Genomic DNA, 26,053 nt, shown 5'->3' with positions numbered 1-26,053 from the left:
CGACGTTCGGTCCGATCGTGTGCCGTGCGGCATGTCATCGCGCGGTCCGATCGGCGACGGCGACGGCCATAAGGTTATCCGGCAAAGCGCGCAGGGTGTGGCGGCGGCGGCGGCGACGACGGCGTCGGTCGGCAGCTGCGGTGGGGCGGCTGCGGTGTCATGGAAATCGTCGGCGGGCGGGTAGGGGGGGTGGGCACCGTGGAAATTCCCATCGGGCGGCGTGCGTGCGTGTCGCGTCATGACGTGCCGCGGCGGTCGGTGGGCGGTCGACGTCGGTCTATCCGGGGGAGGGGAGCGGACTCTCGACGCGCGCGCTCGGCCGATGTCCCTTTATATAAGGAGCCGGACCGCCGGTACGGGGTTGTCTTTTCATTCGCATCCGAGTGCACGTGTGACGCGCGTTCTCCGCCGGTCGACGTAAATATACTCGTAATTGTTTCGGGTTCTCCGCATATACATAGCGACAAATAGAGGACTTATACCACTGCACGACTCACGTTCAGTTTTTCCGATTTTCCGCCAGCGCAAGGAATAATCCGAGAAGTCCTAAACCGGATCCGGTATACACTACGAACCTCTGCCATCATCGTTATTATACGCACGCCCCAGTCGTCGTATACGTAATAGTTGCAAGCCAGCAGAAGTCGTACACCGCATATACATATACCGTTTCCGTTTGTTGTCGATTTCAAGAGGAAATCTAGTAGCCCGTGAAAACCGTTTCCGATCCGTCAGAAACGACCCACACTATACGGCTATTCTGTAACTCTTGCCACAGCAGAGTTATTAAAAACCACTCAAACGAAACTAGACGAGTTGTCGACCCGCGATCAAGCCGAGACATCAGCTTTGACCGTTATTGTTATTTTTCTTTTATCCGCCGATAAAATCGATTTCGTCGCGCGCCGCGATATTTCTTGGTGATCATTTACACTGGAGTTTGGAGCTTACGGCATTTTGCTACACAGTTTTGGTAAAGTCAGCACCAAGAAACCACAATCAGATACAATGGCAGTAGCAGCAGCCCAGAAGAGCCGAGAGATGTTCGCCATCAACAAGTCGTACAGCATCGAGGTAATAACCGCCGTTTCGTAACTATATTTCCTTTTCCCGTTCACTGTGAAAACGAACAGGTTCTGCATTTCCTTGTATTTTGTGAGACAAAAAAAATAGTAGTTCCTAGTAGCATAAACGTAAACATCGGGTTTATTAAACAGGCATAATTTTGAATGTCTGAATAAATTATTTTCAAAAATGTTCTCGCATAACATTATGGGTTTTTTTTTTAAAAATACATCGCATCGTATTTATAATACAAATATATGATTAAACAATTATAATACTATACCGGTTTTAAGCTATATTAGACTAGTTGTGTACTTGAACCTTGATAAATATAATTAATAAAACAAAAATAACCAATAAATATTTTAACTTTTATAACATATTCAATATTTAACTCTTGAATTATAATAAAAAAAATTTCTATAATTATTCAAATATATTCTTATTAATAATATAAATATGTTGTTTCACACTGAAATTCCGCATTTAAATCCTTTTAGATAATAATTATTGTTACAAGTGACCAAACCATAAGACGGCGTTTTGTGTATGCAAACAATGTTCTCGTGTTCGTTTATTCACTATATTGTATTATATTCGACACTTTGCGTTCCACCGTCCAAGTCACCCAGAAATGAATGTTTATTATTTAACATTGTGTTTTAAAATTATATTTAATTCTATGATTAATAGTGTAGGAAAATATAATTTTTCAATATTAGACTTTTTGAAAGTCGACTTAATTATTAGGATTTAAAATATTTTGATTATTTATAAATTTATAATTTATAATATATAGAATATCGAGAACATATTAGGTAATACATTCTCCGCTCGAAAGAAAAAAACCTCTCCTTTTTTACCTTGTCGGGAGCCTTGAATTTTTTCATTTCCGGATTATTCTATTTGATCTACATTCAAAATTTAACGATATATTTTTGAAATTCATATTCATGAACCCTCTAACATTATTGCAGATACACGTTCGGTACATGTATATAAATTGCATTTCATGCACGGGAGTAATTATATAAAAAAAAATGTTTGGTTTAAAATATTATACCTATACTTATTGGTTACAATATATTGCATATTTTGTATTATACGATTATATTATTTTAATGTCACGAGTTTTAATAAACATTAACAGCACACTTCATCGAGAATTAAGTTAATAAATTACCAGTGACCGACAGACGTGACCAATAAGTCACCAACACATTTATTACTATTATTCTGTGTACCTAGATGCAATGTTATTTTCGCTCGTTTCGTTCATTAACAGGCCGTGCAAATGCACGTAGTCACTAGCCAACGCTTTCATTTTCTTTACGATATATAGTGCAGCTATAAATTATAATGTGTTTAGTTTTATACGCATTACAGCATCGTTATACGCACTACACGTGAGAAAATATATTTCGTATCTGAATTTTTCTTTATTTCCCTTAGACATTATAATCTTTTATTCACGGGTGCATAAATCCGAAAAAACATCTATTATTAGAATTGGTCCTAGTCGTCATACTGCGAGTTCACAAGGGGAAACGTCATTTAATAATAATAGTAATAATAATAATAGTATCAACGTCCTTCCGTACGATAACATCCAACCGGTAACGGGACGCCCTTGTTTCGCCTACAATATAATAGTGCATCAGCTAGGTCAAGGCAAACCGCATAGGTTTAACGATATTATTATTAAGAATTGTACATGTATATACATAAGTATATATGTATAGTCGGTATATGTGATGTGTATAATATTATAATCTCGGCGATCGCGACGTTTTTATATTTATCAGTGATGGCGAAAAAACGAGTAAACAATTAAAAGAAACAACTGAGCATTTATTTAGCCAATTAATATTATATATTAATTATTATGTCGGGTTGATTCTTATTTTATGTTTGGTTTTTTTCTTCGTTTTTTCACTAATTTCATTATTGAAAAGATGTTTTTACTTGCATCTAAAAGTTCTACGTCATTGACCCAAAACCTTTTGTATATTTACTCTCCCGTTCTTATTCTCTGTAAAGAGACAAGGGCGGCGTGTAATGGCTCTGTGAAAATCAAGATACCGATGCAGCAGCACGCGGAGTCCCGAGGCCGAATAGCTATATAATAATATTACAACGATGGCCTTTTACAAGCTTAAGCGTAAACTTTTACTGGCATAATTCGTGCTCCAGATCATAACGGTTTGCAATTATCGCGCATTCCAATTGTGGGATAATGTTCAATGATTAGATATTTTTCTTTTAAAAAAAATCTCGTTTCGAATTCCAACGGAAAAAAATCACTATACGCCGAGGAAAAAGTTCCATAAGCCGCTGTATGAAATGACGTGTGTCAAGAATAACAATTTTTCCGGATTTACCCCTCACTTCACACTTGTTTATATTTTCGTTTCATGTGTTTTTTATACGGTCCATTATATATACGTGACCAAAAGAAAACGTGGACGGTAATATATAAACGCAATACATATATATATTATATTTATATATACTTATATGATATATATATTTATATATTTTCATTGCGCCAAATCAAAAAAAAAACTATTTACTTATTTTTATACACTACAATGGCGAAATAATAATGCCAAATTTTTTTTAACCTCTACAGGCCAACATGGGTCGGCAACAGCGTCTCTCTTTCTACACATATATATATATATATATATATATATAAATTTATATATAATGCCTCTCTCTCTCTTTCTCACTCTTTTTCTGTTTAGTGTTTTTGACACGGTTTTCGAATTAAAATCTGACACCGAGTAGGTAATTATTATTAATCCACGTCATCAGATACGTCAACTACACATCACTGCACCGCGCCGAGTGTTCATACATGTACAATATATACATATACATATTCGCTAAACTATTGTTATCGAGTTATAGTACTCGATTATTTACATGATATTTTCCTATTTTTTGTTTTTTCTTTTCTTTTTCTCCTTTTAACACATAACCAATTTTTTGATAATACGCATATCATAACAATATATATGTATAAATTCTCCTGGGAAGTTTTCAAGGTAATTCCAACACAATGCACGCGGTAACAATATTATATGTAATAATAATAATTATTACAAACACGATTTTTGAATAAAAAACGGTTAGTTGTGAAAACGGTGTAACAACGTACCCTATGGACTGTGTTGTACGTATTATATATTGTTCTCCCATCCCCAGAGTTCATAGGTGTACCGCGGCACAATTATATTGACATGTCTATAATTTAATCGTCGCGGTTATTTACGCTAAGTACACTGCAGACACGTCTTATATTATGTATATGACCGTAACACACGCGATATTATTTTTCATAATCAAAATTTTCACCGAACGAATTGTACATTGATTTCAGAACGGATATCCAGCGAGAAGACGTTCTCTCGTTGACGATGCCAGATTCGAGACGATCGTCGTGAAGCAGACCAAACAGTCCGTGTTGGAGGAAGCTCGACAATTGGCAAATGGTTAGTATACGATTGCATGCACGGGGAATTCGTGGGGTTGGGTTGGGTTTTTAAAGGACGAATAACAACGGAAGTAAAACCAGCCAAAAACCAGAATAAAAATAAAAAATACCGACGAATAATAATTAAACCGGACAAAACTTACCCATGAGTCAACAAAAATATAATTAGTATTATCACGCGCTCAGTATTTCCGTTTTCCGATCACCCGGCCACCGAACAGGTTCCCCGCCGTGATCATGAGATATATTTATATAAAATAATGTAGATAGTATATAATTTGCGCTGCAGCCTTGACGGCCGCTTCCGACGCTCAAGATCAACGCGGTCACTGCACAATCGTAATACATATAACGATCGCGATGGCAATGGGGTCGGTGCCGTATATACCCGTTTGGTCGTTTCCGAATCGCCATAATTCCGGTGATGAAACATTGGCTCACGTTTGCGAATCGTCCGCATCGCATAATTTATTATACATAATATATATATAATAAATTTTATAATATTTAAAACGATAGGCGACGAAAAAAAAAAATAATAACAACAGTCGTATAATGATAAATTATTATAATGATCGTAAAAACATACGAGTACGTACGCGCCGCCACCGACGGGTAAAAGCATGTGTACGACGACGTTATTATGTACGTATCGGAACAAATTGTAGTTGACATTGTTTAAGGGTCACTCGGCCGGTCGCTTCTTCCACCGGAATCTCGGAAACGCCGATCGGAACGCGATTCAATTTCGTCGCCGACGCACTACGTGGTTCTGCATAATATAATATATGATACGTCCGGACGGACCGGACATTCGTCCTGACGACAACGACCACTCGTTTTCTTCGTTTTCTACCTAAGTTAAATTATATCATCTTAATCGTTTTGTCGCCACGTTGTTATTACATCAATCATCCATTTATATCGCGATAATTTTCTTTTTAATTTTTAATTTTAGTTTTCATATATATTTTACAATTTTTTTATTTTTATTTCACACTATCGTTTGTCGCTTGTAGTTTTTCATTTATTATTATATTGCATTATATTTTATACCCATCTTACCATCATGTATGTATCCGACGATAAAATGGCTACAATGTGTTGTTTATGGCTTTTAGACGCTTCTTTAGCGACCGACGCAGCCGTAGCGCATTTCGCCAGCCAACTTCAACGTCAACACCAAGCTCAAAGTAAGTGGATATAGTGCTTTTATTGTTTTTCGTAATTCCGTTCATTTTGAATTTTCCCATCTATGATGGCGGCGTTTTCGACGCAATTCGTTTTGAATCATTTAACGCGTCCAAATTCAAATTTACCTAATACAAACAATTTTTGTATTCTGTTTTATTTTAATTATTTTATCGATGACGTGTATCCTCGTTATTTCTACATTCAAACAAAACCACTTTTCGCTTCATAAATTCATTATACAGTTTTAACATTGCAATATTGTAATAATAATTAAGACCGTCAAGTTATTTATTGTGTAATAGCTATCGTAATGACAATACAAAACGTAACAATTAAAATATTTAAAACCAGTTTAAATATAATATCTGTAGGAAATCATTTAGTTATTTTAACTTCAATTGAAATGTTCTTATAAGAAAAATAAATTTGAATGAGGTACTACAGTTTTTGACTTATGTAATCAATATCTACACCGTAATAAATTTAACTATACAAAATATGGGTGACTAATTTATAATAAATAGAATAGTTTATTTATTTAGATCTATTTACTGAAAAGTTTCAAAAACAATAAAGTTTTTAAATTAATAAACATTTTATTTAGTTTTTTTGTTGCATGGATTTTTTGTTTTATTATTTTTTTTTTGTTTTATTAGTTAACGATCAATACGACGATCAAGTTTTTGAATCTGAAGAAAAATCTATTGATCACGATCACGAACTCGGTAATTTATTTGATTGAACGCTTATTTATTATTTGAAGTTTTGTATGTTTGCAATGATTTATTTATTATTTTTATTTGGCTTATTTTTATTAGAAGTAGAATCGTCCGAATCATCTGAAGTATCGTCCGACAATGATGACTCAGGTAAATATAATTAAGATTATTAAATCTGTATTAGTAGTTGCAAACTATAGCCCCATATAATTTATCCTTATAAACAAACAAAATTTTAATTTTTTTAATTTTAAAATACATTTTCTAAATATACTATTATTTTTAGTATTGAATAAAATCAAATTTTCGTGCTGCAATATATTATTTAATATAGTGGTTAATTCGTTTATGCTATTAAATATTTTCACATTCACATATTTTTATTTTTTTTTATCTTAACATTTTTTCTTTATACTTCAATTTTATCATCTCCCACTGGCCATTTCTTTTCAAAATGGCATAAAACGTGGTAGCTTTATCAATTTTTCTTTTGACACACCAAATCACTTATGCCGACGAAATAAGTACCGATTATACAGTAGAGTGGGCAGCAAAAGAACCGGAACAGCGCCACTTTGCCATTGAGGAAATTGCGCGGTCTGCCGCCCACTCATCGTCCCTTATGATTCCGGAATTGTATTATCGCATTTCCGCCGAATAGAGAGATTTTAATTACATTGCCGTCGGGCGTTTGTATCCACAGATGCCGGACTTACCGAAGAAGAGGTGCTATTGGAAAAGGCAGCAAGCCAAGACAAAGATGCGGAGATGGCCATACAAAGGGCTACTCTGGTATTGCGTCTGCGCGAAGGTATCAATTCACTCGCCCGGGTATTGAAAGTAATCGAAGTAAGTTGACTTGGAACAGTTAAATATTATTTGTGACAATTTACGATTTTTGTCGTTAGGATTTATAATACTATAACGATTTCGTGATATTTTCAGAACGGAAAAGGTAATGTCGTCCATTTAGAGTCAAGGCCGTCTAAGGAACAAGGAGTTCAATTTGACATTTTGGCCAAAGTGGATATGACGAGAAAAGATTTATTAGCATTAATGAAGATACTTAGACAAAGCTCTACATTGGCAAGCATTACGATTCTAGCTGAAGACAACATCAACGTCAAGAACCCGTGGTTCCCGAGACACGCCCGTGACTTGGACAACTGCAACCACTTGATGACCAAATATGAACCGGAATTGGACATGAACCACCCCGGATTCTCCGACAAAGTATACCGCGCCCGCAGGAAGGAAATTGCCAACATTGCTTTCGATTATAAATTGTACGTTATAGCACTTAGATTATCATTTTTTTTATTTACGATTATTTTTATCGTTGTACTTATTTTTTATAACGATTTTTTTTCACAATATTCATGTCGTACTTTTTGATTAACAGTGGCGACTTGATCCCAGTCATTGAATACACTGCTGACGAAGTTGGTACATGGACCGCAGTTTTCAACAACGTTTTGGACCTGATGCCCAAACACTTCTGCATGGAATACAGGAACGCTTTCAAGATGCTGCAAGACGACAACATATTCACAGCAGACAAGATCCCGCAACTTAAGGATATGAACGAATTCTTGAAAAAGCACACCGGATTCACTCTCCGGCCCGCGGCTGGTTTGTTGACGGCCCGTGACTTCCTCGCTAGCCTCGCGTTCCGTGTATTCCAAAGCACGCAGTACATTCGTCACAGAACATCACCATTCCACACACCTGAACCGTAAGTATCTTGTCAATCGAATATGTTAAAAATAAATCTTTTTGAAAAAACTAAATCATAAACTATGGTCCAATATTAGTTTTTAATATTATAATATGATACGCAATAATGATACGCATAAAATTCTGTATTGACTATATAAAACGTTTGAAACCTTTTTATCCCGTTTTATTTCTATTATATTATTATATTATATAATAATATCACGAGATTAAATTGAAAAATATGAAATATTATTTAATAATTATTAAACATCGACATAATACCATTATCAGGCAAGCTGTGTAGGCAATTTCAATGCATCAAATCCCGGGGCACTTATTGTGGTATTGTGTTAACCATTAATTTGTCGTTACCTATTTGTTTCATTACTTTTAATTGATTAAATTTAGAAACTTTATTCTAATCACCGTTATTGCGAAACAAGAAACCTCGTTTTTTCTTTTCTATATATAGCAATTATGGTTAGTATTTCAATAATATTAGCGAAACTAAATTGCACTTATTATTTAGTTACGATTAATGACAAATATACATTTTACATTTATACCTATTATTATATTTCAAAATAATTTTATTAGTAGTCGCATTATTACAAAATAAATCGAAAAACGAGGTAAAATTAAAGTACACTTAAAAAGAATCTACGTACCTAAACATATTTATACTTAGTATTGAATTACGTACAAATCTCTTTGAAACAAATTGAATAATAAAGTCGACAAGCCGATTATGTCACGGATAGAGACAATTTCCGTTCGCGTTACAATATTGCACTATTATGTATGGGGGAAATAAACCTTTTGCATGAACATTCCTAAGTCCATTATACTTCGATGTATAAAGTGCCCCGTGATTCAATTAAGCACAACTATGACAAAATTGCTTTTACTGATCTATAGCGACTACCGTTTATGCGATATTTAAGTTCACTTTAATTCGGTTAAATAAAGCTCTTTCGATAAAATAGCATATAGTGTTAATAATAAATTACCCAGTAATTTCCATAAAATATATTTATTCAATAGATGTACAAAAACTCGATACAGCTTTATAATAAATCATCAATGATTCGTAAATGTATGACAAAGTTATTTAAATAGGTCTCGAACATAATAACAGACAAAATAAAATATAAAATTGTACATATTCGATTAGAGGAAAAAAAGTAATGAACGACACTTATTTTCAGGGATTACATCCACGAAGTACTCGGTCACATGCCTTTATTGGCCGATCCGAGCTTTGCTCAGTTCTCACAAGAACTCGGTTTAGCGTCCCTTGGAGCTTCTGACGAAGAAATTGAAAAACTGTCAACTGTAAGTATTACAGATAAATTATTAAAGATTGTTCAATGTTGTACTTATGCAATCAATGTTATATAATATACTCATTGTTATGTTTCATTTCAATATTTATAGGTATATTGGTTCACGATCGAATTTGGTCTCTGCAAGGAACATGGCGAAGTAAAGGCCTACGGCGCAGGACTGCTGTCCGCTTACGGTGAACTTTTGCACGCTGTTTCTGGCAAACCCGAACTCCGACCATTCGAACCATCAATTACAGCCGTCCAACCGTACCAAGATCAAGAATACCAGCCAATTTATTTCGTCGCTGAAAGTTTTGAAGATGCCAAAGACAAATTCAGGTAAATATGCTTTGCAGCATTCCTGCATCTAAATACTTTCTCAGACCAAAAACAATATAAATATTATATTTTTATTACTTATTTTTTATCGATTAAACTATATTCAAGTAGTCATATAATTCGAACGCGGTATATAAAATATAAACGATGGTTTAGAAGCAAAATATTTACCGGAAATTGATTTTGATGTTCACAGGAAATGGGTTTCATCTATGTCACGACCATTCGAAGTCCGTTATAACCCACACACCCAGAGAGCAGAAATCCTAGACTCAGTTGATCAACTCAACAACCTCATGACACAATTGAACTTGGAAATGTTACATCTAAACACCGCACTGAACAAGTTGAAAATGAGATCCGGTTAAATTGACTAAATTCTCCCGGACGCATGCAAATATATTTACCATTTATTCATTTTTTTCCACAAAAAAATGTAATACTTATCTATTACTTATATATTTATTAACATATAATTTATATATATATAGTTTATAATATTATTGTATGTCTTCGGCGTGTTTCTAGTCACCGGTGACGATGGGACAACTTTTTGTTTTTTCTACCGGCAAGATCTCTCGGAAATAATATTTTTATTTATTACATTTTGCTCATGCTTCATACACTTTAATTAATAGATACCACACGTTCATAACCCCTAGTTATGTGTGCGTGTAAAATATCATATTTTAAAGTACTCACAAATAATTATTGTAGTTGAATATCGAAAATATTGTAAACTTTTACATCGACTTAATTTGGCAACTTTAAATCATCTACTCTTCCTAATAATGTTTATGTAGCATTAAACTAAACTTATTATATCCACTTATCATATTATATATTATAGTCTATAAATATGTATGTATTTTCTTATTTATTTCTATTTAAAGTATTATTATTAATATATTTTGTGACACTACCGCGTCGTGTGTCTTTGGCGTAGAATCGTATTTTTTTTTGTTTAATATAGAACCAAGTTTATGTTTCTTCAATATATTCTGTAGGTTATATGTTCAAGATTATTTTATGTTAATTTTAGTTATTAAAAATTTTCTTTTATTATTTTAGTTGCAATTATAAAACTATTTAGTTTCCAAAGCTATTTAGTAATATGTTAAAACTACAAAAAAATAAAGAAAATCAACTATTGTCATTTCTCTTATCTACCAAGATAAGTAAAAATTGTTCATAAAAAAATCAAATATTATATTATAATAAACGTATAATTATTAAACAAATTGTTGTGTTTGTGTATTTTAATCTTCCTATAATTTTCTATTTAGAATATAAATGGTAAAATTAATGTCTCCAATTTCTAAACAGTTATGTGAAAATAAATATAAGCACCAAACATTCATCGGAGTATGTCAATAGTCAATATAACAATATATATATGTGATATAAATAAACAAAGTGCTTAAAATGTAGCCTACAAGCAAATTGAATACAAAAACATTCGATTGGAAATTGTGTAACACGAAAGCCACATTAGTTTTATGAAGCAAAATATAATTTTTTTTCAAAAAAAAATACATATTAAATAATGACCTTTATAAACAACAATAACAACAATAATAATATAACATTATAATAAGCTTAAAATCAGTCGTAATTATGAAAAATAGCTTTTTTTTTTTATTAAATTTGTTTTTGTTTATCTTCCATTTCAAGGCTATATCTGATGTGTTTTATTTGAACAATCACTATAGGTGTTGATTACTATTATTATTTAATTTCATTGTTTTATTACTTAAAGTGAATTGCACATAATATGTAGGTACATAATAAATCACAACTACTTGTAAATAAATTATTTATTTTCCTACTGCTTTTGAATATAATTACGTATAACTAAACCACAGTATACACACTATACACTATACAGATATCGATTGTTATAACATAATCTGATAATCACGATCTACACGAATCAAAACTTCAAGAAAATCGCAAACATTGTCATACTATCAAAACAATGAAGGTACTAGAAAAATATTACACAGCGTAGATGGTAAGTGGTAAGATCTAACCATGTAATACCTACTTTGGTTGAGATTGGAAGACGCAGAATAACAATACTGCAGATCGCAGCATATGCATATTTTTATTAATTATCATTGGTTTTTGCAAATATCCGTGGATTAGAAATCACAAATCATCATTCATTGTATTCCTAACTATAATAACATTCTGTGAAATAGTAAGTACTTACAATTAAATAGTTTATTATTTAGTATTTACTAATTAAAAGCATTTAAAGTTTGGAAGAGTGAAGTGGTAAACCAACATTTTGCACTGTATACCTGCGCCACTTTACTCTAACCATCTTCAATTTATTTTACATTAGAAATTTGATTTTATATCGGAATATTCGAAAAATATTTTGATTTTGAGCATGAAATTAAAAAAGAATAGGTAGGTTACCATTCAATAATGTAAAAACTTGAAAAACTGTAAGAATATATTTTTAGAAACGTAAACATTTTTTGAAATAATGATATAGATACTTAAATGAATCATATTGTAAGTTACCTAAACATATAAAAAAAACTATACTTTGAAATTTGAATGATTCGTTTGCCTTTGTGTCTTCATTTCTTTTGTAGAACATTACTCATTTTCGCCAAATATCTAGACAAAATTCATAGTTTTAGTGAATATGCACATTTTTTCAACTTAAGAATTAATATTTATTAAAACATTCAATTTTTTTATTTTGTAGGTTTGTAAAATTTTAATATTAAATATTATACTTTTGCGTACAAACAAATTTGGAATGAAACTATAATAAAACCCTTTTGACCATGGTAAAAATGTTGGCTCAGAAAATATTTATATATACCACAATTTTTGCCACTATTCATTTTCGATACGTTGCTTTTCCTGTAGAAAACGTAGAGAATCTATCGTACATTGGTTGAATTTTAAAGGAACTCAAAAATATTTTAAATTTTAAATTTATTAAAAAATAATTGTGAAAATTATGATTTACTATTTAAAATTAATAATACCGTTATTAAATAAAAAATATTTTATTTAATTTTTGAAAATAGATTATCCATACTCTCAATATTCTTATTAACTTAATTGAGAAAATGGAAAATGCTAAAAATATATTTTCTACGCGTTATGGAATCCACAATCAGATCAACATTAAATGAATAATACTACTATTGCTTGTGTTTCATATAAAACTTACAAAATACACAGCTACTAATTACTATTAAAAATTATTCAATGATAAACACTAAACAGTAACAAAAATCATATTGCAAATAAATAAAATGGGTATAGAAGTTTAATTGGAAATTAAAACAGAGGAAGTATAATAACATTCTCGTTAATACTTCATTATGATTGTAACTTTTATCAAATTTCAAACTTTCAACTTCGGAATGAGCACGGAATTATTTTTTTAGTTGCGAACAAATTACTAACACATGATATATTTTAAAAGATTTAGGTAAAAAGCTCTATTTAGTCTCTTTTACCTCTGCCCTAAACTTACTACCTACTGAATTATGTATAGATATTAAAAGAAGTGACTATAATTAAGTAAATAAAATAATAATAAGGGACATTATTCAATTAACTTAACTAACTATTACAAAAATTACAAGACCCTATATATTACATACTTGTTAAAATAACCAACTTAAAATAATTTTAGCTAATAAAAAATTTTATCTTTCTTCTTAATAATTATTAGCTTTTAAAAATATCTAAAATATTTTTATCGACATAGATCTTAATAATAAATATGTTAACTATTATGAACCCATGCATGTTTTGTTTCCATCTGACTAAATACAGCATAATAAATTTGTGTTCAGAAGTTCTAATTTTGTTTAGTAATCTTAAATAATAGAATGAATTAACCTATTATCAAAATCATATATACTAAAAATAAGTTTAAATATCTAAAAAGCTAAAAAAAAAACATAAGAAAATGCAAAAGAAAATTCTCTTTGTTGAATCTGTTACATAAAAAAAAAAAACTATGTACTTGGAAGAAATTAAGTTCTAAAGTCGAAATATTACCAAATCCTTAATGTAGAAAATTGAAAAATACAATTATTTATTGTACTTCTATAACTTTCATTATTATTATAATTATATTCTTGTTTTTGTTATGTCGTAGTAACTAGTAGGCATTTAAATATTGTATTAAGTAAAACAAATAATTAACCAACATATTATCAGAATAGGATCAAATTTATCATTATTTAAAAATAAAGAATAAAAAGATTATTAAACAATATGATTAAATAATATTATTATTTATTGTCATGTAAATATATTAATATATTATGTAATGTAATTAAATATTTAATGCGTAACATTTCACATAACTTAAAATTGTTTGTACTAAACGACAATATTATATGCTTAAGTTTAGTAATTATTTAGAGAATAAAAAAGTTTAAAATACTTAACTGTGCTAATGTTATATTAAAATCACTATATTATACTATTTATATTTAAATTATTTATTTATTTATGGATCTTTATCTTTATTAAAAAATTTTTTTATTTTAATTAAATGTTTAATAGTTTTGTTTGTCACTAATATTTAAGCAATATGAAAAAAAAAAAATAATCCTTATTAACGAGCGGAACCCTATACACAATTTAATACATTTTAGAATTTCAATAATTTATACAAATACAACACGTATTTATGTATCACTATGCTAATATATATAATATTAATGGTGATAAAAAAAAAATAAAAATTATAACACATATAATTATATATAATATTATACATTAATGATATACCTAATTTTATCAACTTTTTAATGCAATGAACAAATGGCAATTGTGCTACGTCTACCGTCCATACATTATTAAAATATGGGGGACGCATTATATTTTTAAACAAAAGCAATAAGAAGTGTTATTACTTATTTTTAAACTTATCAAACAAATGCGCCGAGATGTCACATCACTGGCGTTACTGTTCTATGCACAATAATTTGCACGCTCACTTATAAAGTTATAAATTACCATACATATTATATAGGACCATGAACCTTGCCGTATGTGTGTGTTTAAAATTTTTAAAATTTTGCAATATTTCTGACTTCGAAAATACAAAAAACCTTCTTTAACTTTAGGTATATTAAGAACGAGCCATTTTGTTTTAATTTTTATATCATAATTTAAATATATTAGTTTTAATTTAATTTAATTTCAAAATCGTAAAGTAACTACAACGTTTCATAGGAATATTATAGTTTTACGAAAGTAAAAAAAATAATACAACACTGCATAATATATTAATTTAACGATGGCTATATTGCATTGCGTTTTCGAGTTAACAACGACAAATGTCACAAAGCCAACAATGACTTTGTCCATTTTTTTCTTGACAGAGATATATTGTTTACGGAACTGAATCGACTTAAATTTAGCATATTAATTGATAATCCCACGATTCTAAAATTCGTCATTTTGTTAATACTTTACCTTTATAACAAGGATATATTTTACAAGAAATTATCTATATTTTTCATATTTTTTGAACACACGAACCACGAACATCACAAAGTCAACTCTGTCCATAAAGTCAGTCATCGGTCAAACGTTTTTCATATCTTGGCGTTTTGTTACTTATTTTAGATACTTATACATAAACCTATTGTGAAGACATTTTTCAAAAGATACAATTTTTAAATTCAAATCAAATATAATTTTTTTTTTACTCATAATTTAAAAAAATCGACCATCAAATTGATCAATCGATAATCACTAATCACTATATTTCTAATATAGTATACAAACTCGTTATAAACATTTAAATACTTAATATCATTTATTATAGAATAGTCTATTCAATGCTAATATTGTTAATATATTCCTAGAAATTATAACATCGTATTAGTTGAATTTATTTCCACTCTTTATGAAATACAATTTTTGTTATTCATTATCATAATATAAGCTCGCACAATCATAAACATAATTGTATAGTTGTATATTATAACAAATTAATAATCCGTATATTCGTATTGTTGGTGATGGTATGGCTGATGTATAACCGTGGCGTGGGTTCTACTTTTATAATTTATAATCGATATAGTTGTGATAATAATTGGTTTGAAAAAATATTCATCTGAGTTTTTGATAATTTGGATGAACTATAGCCAGCTGTTAGTCTTCAACATAGTTGTCAATGGCCAATGACCACCTCCGCCAGATTCGTACGGTTGAATAAAACTAAAAAGTCGGTTTCGCACCGCATACTCGATAAGTAGTAATAATAATATTATAAGAAATAACGTCTCGAACAGACGCGGCGTACTTAGGCACGCGCGTTTCGGGTAATAGGCGCGAGACGGAAGCGACTGCTGGCGTGCCCGCCCGACTGGGGCTTTTATTTTTAGAACTCGCGCGGGGCGCAGTAGCGAGCGCGCTGCTTTTTTATAATATATAATTTATACATATATTACATTGCTGTATAAACACACATATTAACCATACCCACATTCGAGCGCCAAAGCCCGCACACGCACACACACACACACACAATATTATACACACTATTTACTGTGTTATATTGTGCGTGGCGCGTATGCAAGCGCGATTCTCCCCCTCGGACGGGTTCGATTATTCTCGACCGTTGTCGCGAACGCGCGAGTCTATATTATAAGAAGTATAACACTGGCGATAATATTATAATATTATAACACCCGGCCAGAGTTTTTCGACAGTTCGGAAGACCGGAATCCGTCGCATTTAAAAGTTATACTTATCACAGGTCGTATACATGCGTGAAGTGCCGGTGATATTATAATAATTGATATACCAATATATTATACGCAGCAAATACATAAAGTACACGTGCGCTCGTCTTACGGTGAAAACGTGATCTACGCATTGTCATTACAATAATATATTGTATCGCGCCGCGGAATGTCGTCAAATCCCATCCGAGGAATCCGGCGGAAAAAGTCATCGCTGACCGAAGTGAAGATAGCGGTTTTGGGGGCTCCCGGCGTCGGCAAAAGCGGTGAGCAACACCTGTATGTTATGTTAGATAATAATATTATGTACATACTACATTGAACAGACAGCCGGTTAAGGGTCAATAGACCTTGCAATAGAGCAGACAATTATTCCCCCCCCTCTCCCCAAATGTAGTCGTGTAACGTTTAAAATTATAATTAAAGTAGCTTATAGTATATTATTATGATGGTAATAATACTTAAAAAATATATTCAAAATCATTTTGTATATAAATATATTTTTTCCTGGATTTAATTGTAAAAAATCGATTTATCTACATCAGTTCTTTCCACTTCTCATAATCGACATATAATTAAATCAAATTCAATGCGCAGTATCGAAAAATATAACATTTTTTCATAAATTAAATTTTACAGACAGGAAACCATCTGCTCGACTTCCGTTAATCGGAGTCAATTTGACTGAACTGTGACTAGACGTTGAGAATATTGCAGTTTTTATATTTTATAATATTACAATGCAGCACTGCACCTCTGCACAATCGATGTATCAGCCCTATTTGAAACACACAACCAAATTCAAATTAATTTATACTAAATTTAAATGTCGGTGTGAAAAACTGCAATTGCTTTTCCACTGGATATTTCAATAAAATCCAAAGGTATCTGAAATAGTATTGTATAGGTATAGATATAGGTATACCTATGTATATAATCATGAAGTATGTAATAATATAGGTACCTACCAAATAAAAATGTGCGTTAATTATAACCGAGACAAATATTGCTATTATTTTTATAATATATTCTATTTATTATAATGAACTTAATAAAATTTGTTCGACACGTGCTTTCTATTTCTGTTGGTCATTGCATTAAAATTGAAATTATATGTTTCTTCAATTTACTAATGGCGCATTATCAAATTTTTCATTAAAATTATTGAATACGTTTCTTGGTTGAACAATACCAATTAAATTAAAATTCAATATTTTTCAGTCAATTTCGTATTGTTTAAATTAGGTAGTTATTAAACTGGATTTTCTTGAGTTTCGCTTACCTGTTTAACTACTTATAAGACTTAAGAACTAGAACCCCACATCTATGCGTGTTGACGACGTCTTACAAACATGCGACACACCAAATTTATATTCATAAATAGCCTTTAAAAAAATATAGAAAATTGATTTATTATAAAACTTAAACTATTTCTCTATTATCTGTGCTTTCAAATAATGATATGATATTTCAATTTTTAAGTAAGTACGTAATGCCTACGTAAAATATTAAAATTAAAAAATTCTCATAAATCAAAAAATTATAATAACGTACAAATTTCACGAGAAAGCACAGATTTGATCTATTATTACACCTTACTATACAAAATTGAAACTGCTAAACACGAATTTTTTGTATTGTACATTTGTTAGGCGGAAAGAACACATATGAGTGTGATGATGAAATTAAAACCACATATTATACTTATTATAATAATGCATTATAATATGTCTAAATATAATTCATTAAACAACCGATACTAAATTTAATATATCAAGTGTAAATTAATAGGATAAAAAAAATCAAGTTTTTCATAATAATTAACTTTAGTATCGTTAAATAATATAGATTTGAATTTCTGCTTTAATAAATATTTATGAACGTATAAGTTGTAACTAATTATAACATAAATTAACTATTTTTTTCTCTTGTTTTTAGCATTGACGGTGCGGTTTTTAACAAAGCGATATATTGGCGAATATGACCACCAAGCTGGTAAGTTTTAATTTGAAAATTAATGCAAATAGAATTACAGCCCAGAAAACTCACTGTTAAATTATTCTGCAAAAAAAAATGTAATAATTATTATAAACTAGTACCTACTAAAATAAAATTAGACTACTCGTATCTAAATAATTCATAATATTGTGTTTATTTAAATTTTCTTTTTCTGTAATAATTATATGGTACGAAACTTACACTAAAACAAATACTTTGTGAAAACGTTTAAGGATAAAAATAACTTCTGAAGGCCAAACAAAATATTGATGAGATTGCATATAGTACACAGTGAACAGAGAATCCTATAATATATAATAAGCTAAGGCCATATAGACTTTAATGTTTAATCTTGCATAAGTTCGCAAATTGCAATAATTTATGTTTAAATGAAATCTTGAGAAATAATAATGACATTAAAAACATCTAAACATATACTTAATGTGTTCATAAATACTGTACACGTTTACACGCGTATCCATATTTGATATTTATGTTATTACTTTACTATAGTAATTTACAAAGGTGGGAAAGTTAATTAAAACAATTTAGTATTGACTTGAGTTAATTAAGTTAAGTCGACGTTAAGAACGTTCAGATATAAGTCAATAGCAAAAAATAATATATTTAATTCTAAAAGCTTAAAACTTAATACATATAACGAACTCTATTGTACCTACTAGACATTTTTTTTTAATCACCAACGAGATCATACACTCGCACGCATATAATGACTATGGAACTCAATATTTTTCAAATATTAACAAAATATACTAAAAATGCATTACATACTCGTAATACGCTCTTCCTTCATATTATAGTTTCACGCTAGCTATGGAGGCTAGCTAAATAGAATTTATGCGTTTGTGTCAACTAAATTACTATTAAAGAACATTTATCCATTTATTTATACCTATTTAAAACCTTTGAATATAGCGTGATAAAAAATCTATGGGATGATTAATTAGTGTTGATTACAGTTATAGATATGTATAAACAAACTTAATAACTTATCGTATTGTTTTTCACGAACTCATAATAACTTATAAGTTACAAGTTGTTACAAATTTACAATGAACTATTTTACTCAATTATTAAGTTAATTAAAAAATTAACGAGCTATAGTTAGGTTAACGAAATTTCAAATACTATGTATTGATTGTTTGAATTCGTTTGCCATATAGAAACGAGGTATAAGCATGAAGTGATGGTGGACAGCGAACCGATTCTTTTCGAGATACTAGACACTTGTCCAAAGGTATGTATAGAATCTATACTATAGATTATAGACATATAGTTATTTAAATTGTATATATACATTAAAAATAATATAATACATATAATATTATAATGTTAATATTTTAAAAGAACGTCGTATTGCACTGTCGAATGTTAAATTATCATAATATGGAAAAATTTACGTTCAGAAGATTTTATTTTACTTTGTATTTAAAGCGAATTGACTTCTATCAAATTTAAAAGTAAAAATATTATTCATGGAACATTTACAATTTTAAATTATACATAACTTTTTTCAATGTTAAAATTTCATAAAAAGCATAATATTATGGTGGATCCTGGATAGGTACCTAATATTCTTAGCTTTAAATTGTATAGGTAATATGACTTATTATAATTATTATCAAATTTAAAAGTAAGAATATTTTTAAATAAGCCAATTCGCTCTAATATTAAAATTAACATAGTAAAATATCTATTCTGAATGTAAAATTTGCTATATTGTCCTCTTGGGCATCATATAGTAAAAGGAGCATACAAAACAGGTGCGGTGCTTACATATAGAAAATATAATAAATAATTACTTGTAATAATAATAATAACAATGTAATTAGTAAGTATACAATATACTCTAGACTATTCTGGAACCACAGCGTAAGCATTTTTCATTTTTTTTCTATTATTCTTTAATTTATAATGACATAATAAATAATATTATAATAATTATAAATTTATATGATTGTGCCATACTATATTTTATACTAATAATGACAACAATATTTGTATCACCGATTTTCAGTAGGTAGGTAATTAAAAATGTATAATAGTCAATAATAGATAATATAGATATAGTGAAACTTCCATATAACTAATTTCCAATTTACGAAATATTTTTAAGAACTTTGACCTTTATTTTTAAATAAAATGTAATTCTATTTAACGAATTCCTCCATATTACGAATTTTTTTTTGTTGCTAATTCGACTTTGTTATATGGAATAGTTTCATTGTAATTGGTACTGGTATATAAACAGGCTTATATTTTTATTTTTATTTTTTATCAGAAGGTAGTGGGTTAAATCTAGAAATGATATGATTATAGCTGCCCGACAAGATTCATTAAAAAAAAAATTCCTCTAAAAAATGTTAATTGGATTTTATTTATAGGTAAATTTAATATACCTATGATTAAAAGTATTTATAATATGTTAAATTGTAAAATAAATTATCATCAACTATATTATAGTTATAATATTTAATTATAGTCTTGCAATATTCCTATATGGCATATGCCTATGTTATATGTCATGAGTTTAAATGTATAACACACAATAGTAATTATTAGTACGAGTATATAAATTCAAAAAAAAGTTATAAAATATCTATACGTAAAGAATATTTAAACGTGGAAAAATTCAAAACAATTAAATTAAAAACTTAAAATTAACTTGTTTTTAATTTTTTAAGCTTGTTTATGCATTATGCCCATAAAGAATAAACTATCTAATATCTATATAGGGAACGAATATTAAACTATAGTAAACTTGTGTGTTTGATCGGTTAATTATATGTTATACCTAGACTATATTTCCTGTTATATTTATTTCTCAATTTAATAGACACTCGAAAAATAAATTTTAAGCATAATAATTAACTACTATACTTGTATCTAAACCTTGTAAACTATGTGCCTAAAAATATATAAATAGATAACGCGGTATTGTATAATCAATTTCTAATTACATATTATTATTATCGTCAGTTATTTAACAAACCACTGTTTGCCTGCGTATAAACATTTATTTATTTTTTTTTATAGAATGACGAAGAGTTACCTTTAAACGATGTTTACAACTGGGCGGACGCGCTTGTGCTAGTATTCGCAATAACAGACAGACGATCGTTCAATTACGTCCGGCGTGTAAAACAAACAATGTTAGACGCTTTTGAAATGCCCGTGGCGCTGGTGGCCAACAAGGCTGACATGGTTCATCTCAGACAAGTCAGCACGGAAGAAGGTACCTACATTAATAGTACCTACAAAGTATGTCCAGTGGCATAATATATTTTATTTTCTTCCATAGTGTCTGTTCAACTGTTAACCACATTTTTTAAAGACACACTATTATGCTCTTTGCTTACTAAAAAGAAGCCAAAAAATCCCAAATGACCTTTTCCGCCGTGATGATCGTGGTGGTGAAGGTTATGATAACCACAATACCACATATACACTTATTTTTTACGGGATATAAGCTGATAGCCCTGTATTCCTTTTTATAGGATAATTGTATATGCATCTATACATATTATCATTATGAAAATGGAACGTATATAAACCTGATTCGGGATGTTGGAAAAAATCACTTTATCGGGAGAAATGTTATTTTTATTTTTTTATTATTTTAATAGAATTTTGACTTTTACAATTATTGATATATTGCACTGCGGTACTCTGAACAAAAACGAAATTAATACCCGACATAAATTATAAAAATATTTGAATAATTGTATTAATTAAATGTTAATATAGCTAACAATATAATTATTCTATGCCTGTGGTTCTACAGGTGAAATTTTGGCGAAAGATTTCGAATGTTGTTTCACCGAGGTGGCGGCCGCCGAACAAGTGGGACAAATCGCCGAGGTGTTCCTTGAAGTGTGCAGAGAGGTGTTGAGTGTTCGGCGGAAAAACAAACAATCGTTGCTGGACCGAATGTTAGGTGGTAAGACGGCTGTTGTAAAGGCGTACGCCCGAGGTAAAAGCGACAGCGCTTTGCCAAAAGAATAATATATTTTACGATGTCAACACAATCTTCCGGTTATAGAGTTACAACCGCGTGGTATACAATAATTTATAGTATATGCACTTCAGTACATGAAACATGATGTATACACAATATTTATTTTATCCACAGATAATTAATATCTCGGAAATAAGGCTAAAGGAATTGTTTAATTGTTTATTTTTTAAACGTTATGGGAACATACTATGATTTCAGTATCTATTCTTGAAAGTAGAAAAAAATTAAAATTCCTAATATAATAATAAATATTACTTGATTATCCTAATATATATTGTCGAGCTCGTGATAAAAGAGTTACTTTGTATATGTAATAGTATTATATATATAAAATAACAAAATATATTATGGCCATAATGTTCATATATAATTATAATTATATGCATCGAATTTGGATGCGAGCAACTGCGGATTTCAGAAACTGCAACATACCCTGCACTATTCTAATACATATTGAAATATAATATATATTACACGCATACTGCAACTGGATGCAGATTAATTTAAATAAAACACTCATTACATATATTATGTATGCATATATAATTTATATATATATATATACCTCAAGTACATTTTTATGTTTTCGTAAAAAAATGTTTTTCTTTGAATTTAGCTTACTTGTAAATAGCACTATATTTTTTCAAAAAGACATTATTATGTATACTTATTATTATCTGAACGTGACAACAAATTATCCTTTTATTTTATGGTCTGAAAATGTAATACAATTATATGCTTTTTTGTGATTTATATTTTAAATAATTGTGGATTTTAAAAATGATAATTATGACGTGATTTCTTCGCACTTTATATTAAAACTTGCAACAACATACATTTTATCATACTTCAAATAAATGTTCAAAATTTATAATCGTTTAACTATTTTATTGTTTAACCTAACTTATAATACATAACATCTTAACATATAATTGTTAATATAATAATATCCCTTTAAACATTACATAACAAACTGATTTGCGAACTTATCCTTTTATTATTATTACTATTAACGCAATGAGAACTAAATGCAATGCAATTATTGTATTTAAATTAATTTAATAATAATATATCGGTACAGAACTATTTATAGTTTTCACCCAGGCGAGCTATCAATTGGCCATTCAATCTCATCTGACTTTTTATTTGTATTTTGACAGATTTAGAATTTAGAAAAGCTATTATTCTTAGGATCCACCACAGTCTACAATTTACCTACATCTTATTTATACAGTTAACTCGGGTTTAGTATTTGTGTTACTCTAGCGATTTTATATGTGTATTTAGAATAACATATAATTAATGCGTTATAAATTATTATTAGTAGGTATAATTGTAACTTAAAATAGTAAATTTTATAAATCTGGTCAAATATATTTTTTTTTCAAATGTTCGATTACAATTTTGACTATTGTTTATCACTACCAAATATACTAATTAACAAATATTCTTATTTTCTTCATAGTTGTAGTAGCATTACCAAAACACGTATGGTTTGAGTATTTTACAAAATACGCCTGTAGGGCACATAATATTATGTTGATGTTGCAACTTCAATATCACTTAGAGGAGTACTTTAAAATTGAATTGTAAACATTATACTTGGTATACTATAGAAGTATAGACTATAGTACTGGAATATTATTAAAAAAATCATAGATGGGGAAAATATTTCAATTAAATGTTTCAATTACAGGAACGCCGACAAAATATTCATATGACTTACACCCGTTACCCAGTGTAGTGTTGCCAGATTTTATTTTACTTAAACCAAGACAAAACATTTTTGTATAATTTTCATGAATAAAATATTACCACTCATCCACGGTCAACCACCAGTTTTGATTTTAACATGCTATTTATTTTTCTCGTTACTGAAATACCACACACAATGGTCTGCACTCTACAATAACATATACGTTCGGTCGTGACGCGCATTGAATATAATATATGCGCCCCGGTGCGAAAAAATATAATCCCCCTCCCCTACCGAATAACACTAACACGACACAAATGATTTTATAAATAATGTTTTTATTTTTTACCTAGGTACTTTATAAAATTGTATGTGTAAGACAAGGACATTTATTAAGCATCTAATGTAGGTATGCATATTTAATTTATAAATACAATCCAGTCTCAATACCAAATTTATAATTTCTTCCTTGACTTTTCTGAAGCTACAACTATAATAATGACATTGAAAACTGAAATTCTCGTTAAATAAGGCTGAATGTTGAGAAACGGTAAAAAGTTAGGCTGTTATATTCTCTCCTTTGTGAGATCTTGATAACAATTATTAATAATACTCAATCTCGATGTATTTCTTGAAGTACATTGGCCTATTCGTGTACCACTTCTATACGTTAGTGATTGTTATCAAGCAAAATAAAAATTGATAGGTACTTTTAAAAAATGCATCAAATGATTTTTTTCGAGCACAAAAATAATTTTATTCAAGATCGCCATATAAGTAATCACTTTAAAATTAGTTGCATTACTTTCATTAGAAGCTTGAACAATTTGCTGTTATTCGTCGGTAAAACAGAGACAACATATGCAGGTGTGATATCATCTTAATTTTACAAGCTATACTTACCTTATTAGTTATTACCTATTCAAAAAAGAAATTATGTAAATGTCACTTTTTTTTTAATATCTTCAAATATAAAAATTAATAAAGCTCGACGATTATAATTATATATATAAATTTAAAAAAAAATTGTTGTTACAAATAATTTACATATATGTATATATAATATATATAATATATATGAATATATGATGTATATAATGGAGAGTACATTGTTACTATATAGTATATATTATATAAGAAATGAAATAATTTTAAACAGGGATTAAAGAGTGATGGGCAATTAGCAAAAATGTGAGTTAAGTACAAAAAAATATATATCAATTTATTCTTACAATATTTCAATATTTTCCCAAAAATTATTGAGAAATTAAAAATATTACATAATATCTAAAGTACCATCTGTGTTTAATGCCCAATCAATAGGAAGAAATATATTATATGTCTATCAATGTTGGAACACTATTGGAACCTTTGAGGTGCGAAGCACTTATAACAGTTATAACTAAAAAATTATTTAAGCATTACTAGAGCTTTGAATTTAATGCACTAAAAAATACTAAAAAATGCGTTTAAAATATCAAAAAAATTCAATAAAATATGGACTTAAAATGCCAAAAATTATAGTAATTTAATTTTTATATTGATATTAGTATATTATGTATATATGCCTAAAAATTTATTTATAAATAAATTATAAAAAAGTTTATTTAATTTTAATTTTGAAGTTGATTGATTCTTTAATAATGTGCTACTCGACTAAACATATAAAAAAAAAAATTTCAACGATGTTAATTAACGGAATTAA

At 29.4% G+C, this 26,053-nt stretch overlaps 2 protein-coding genes across 4 annotated transcripts; both read left to right on the top strand.

Annotated features, from left to right (window-relative positions):
- Nucleotides 1-355: 355 nt before the first annotated feature.
- On the top strand, nt 356-11,104 carry LOC132919309 (tyrosine 3-monooxygenase). 2 transcript variants are annotated; one of them, XM_060980773.1, is made up of 11 exons: nt 356-1,074; nt 4,451-4,562; nt 5,686-5,757; nt 6,415-6,483; nt 6,577-6,627; nt 7,181-7,326; nt 7,423-7,763; nt 7,880-8,212; nt 9,405-9,531; nt 9,634-9,863; nt 10,060-11,104. In XM_060980773.1, exons 1-11 carry the CDS (start codon nt 1,009-1,011, stop codon nt 10,229-10,231), a joined length of 1,719 nt encoding a protein of 572 aa, XP_060836756.1. In that variant the 5' UTR covers nt 356-1,008; the 3' UTR covers nt 10,232-11,104. The 2 variants fall into 2 exon arrangements, with proteins under 2 accessions (XP_060836756.1, XP_060836757.1); XM_060980774.1 differs by lacking the exon at nt 5,686-5,757.
- A 5,304-nt stretch (nt 11,105-16,408) lies between these two features.
- Nucleotides 16,409-25,336, top strand: LOC132922442 (ras-related and estrogen-regulated growth inhibitor). 2 transcript variants are annotated; one of them, XM_060985959.1, is made up of 5 exons: nt 16,409-16,881; nt 18,554-18,610; nt 19,798-19,871; nt 21,671-21,869; nt 22,419-25,336. In XM_060985959.1, exons 1-5 carry the CDS (start codon nt 16,785-16,787, stop codon nt 22,637-22,639), a joined length of 648 nt encoding a protein of 215 aa, XP_060841942.1. In that variant the 5' UTR covers nt 16,409-16,784; the 3' UTR covers nt 22,640-25,336. The 2 variants fall into 2 exon arrangements, with proteins under 2 accessions (XP_060841942.1, XP_060841943.1); XM_060985960.1 differs by having other exon boundaries at nt 16,413-16,894.
- The last annotated feature ends 717 nt before the right edge of the window (nt 25,337-26,053 follow it).

Source organism: Rhopalosiphum padi, chromosome 2, assembly GCF_020882245.1.
Source record: "Rhopalosiphum padi isolate XX-2018 chromosome 2, ASM2088224v1, whole genome shotgun sequence".
NCBI lineage: Eukaryota > Metazoa > Arthropoda > Insecta > Hemiptera > Aphididae > Rhopalosiphum > Rhopalosiphum padi.
The sequence above is the reverse complement of the archived record's forward strand: the minus strand, read 5'-3'. Positions and strand labels throughout refer to the sequence as shown.

Coding starts and splice junctions, on each gene's coding strand:
- LOC132919309 (XM_060980773.1), top strand. CDS start 1,009: ATGGCAGTAGCAGCAGCCCAGAAGAGCCGAGAGATGTTCGCCATCAAC. Junction 6,484..6,576: donor TGATCACGATCACGAACTCG/GTAATTTATTTG, acceptor TATTTTTATTAG/AAGTAGAATCGTCCGAATCA. Junction 7,764..7,879: donor ATTGCTTTCGATTATAAATT/GTACGTTATAGC, acceptor TTTGATTAACAG/TGGCGACTTGATCCCAGTCA.
- LOC132922442 (XM_060985959.1), top strand. CDS start 16,785: ATGTCGTCAAATCCCATCCGAGGAATCCGGCGGAAAAAGTCATCGCTG. Junction 16,882..18,553: donor TCCCGGCGTCGGCAAAAGCG/GTGAGCAACACC, acceptor TCTTGTTTTTAG/CATTGACGGTGCGGTTTTTA. Junction 18,611..19,797: donor CGAATATGACCACCAAGCTG/GTAAGTTTTAAT, acceptor TTTGCCATATAG/AAACGAGGTATAAGCATGAA.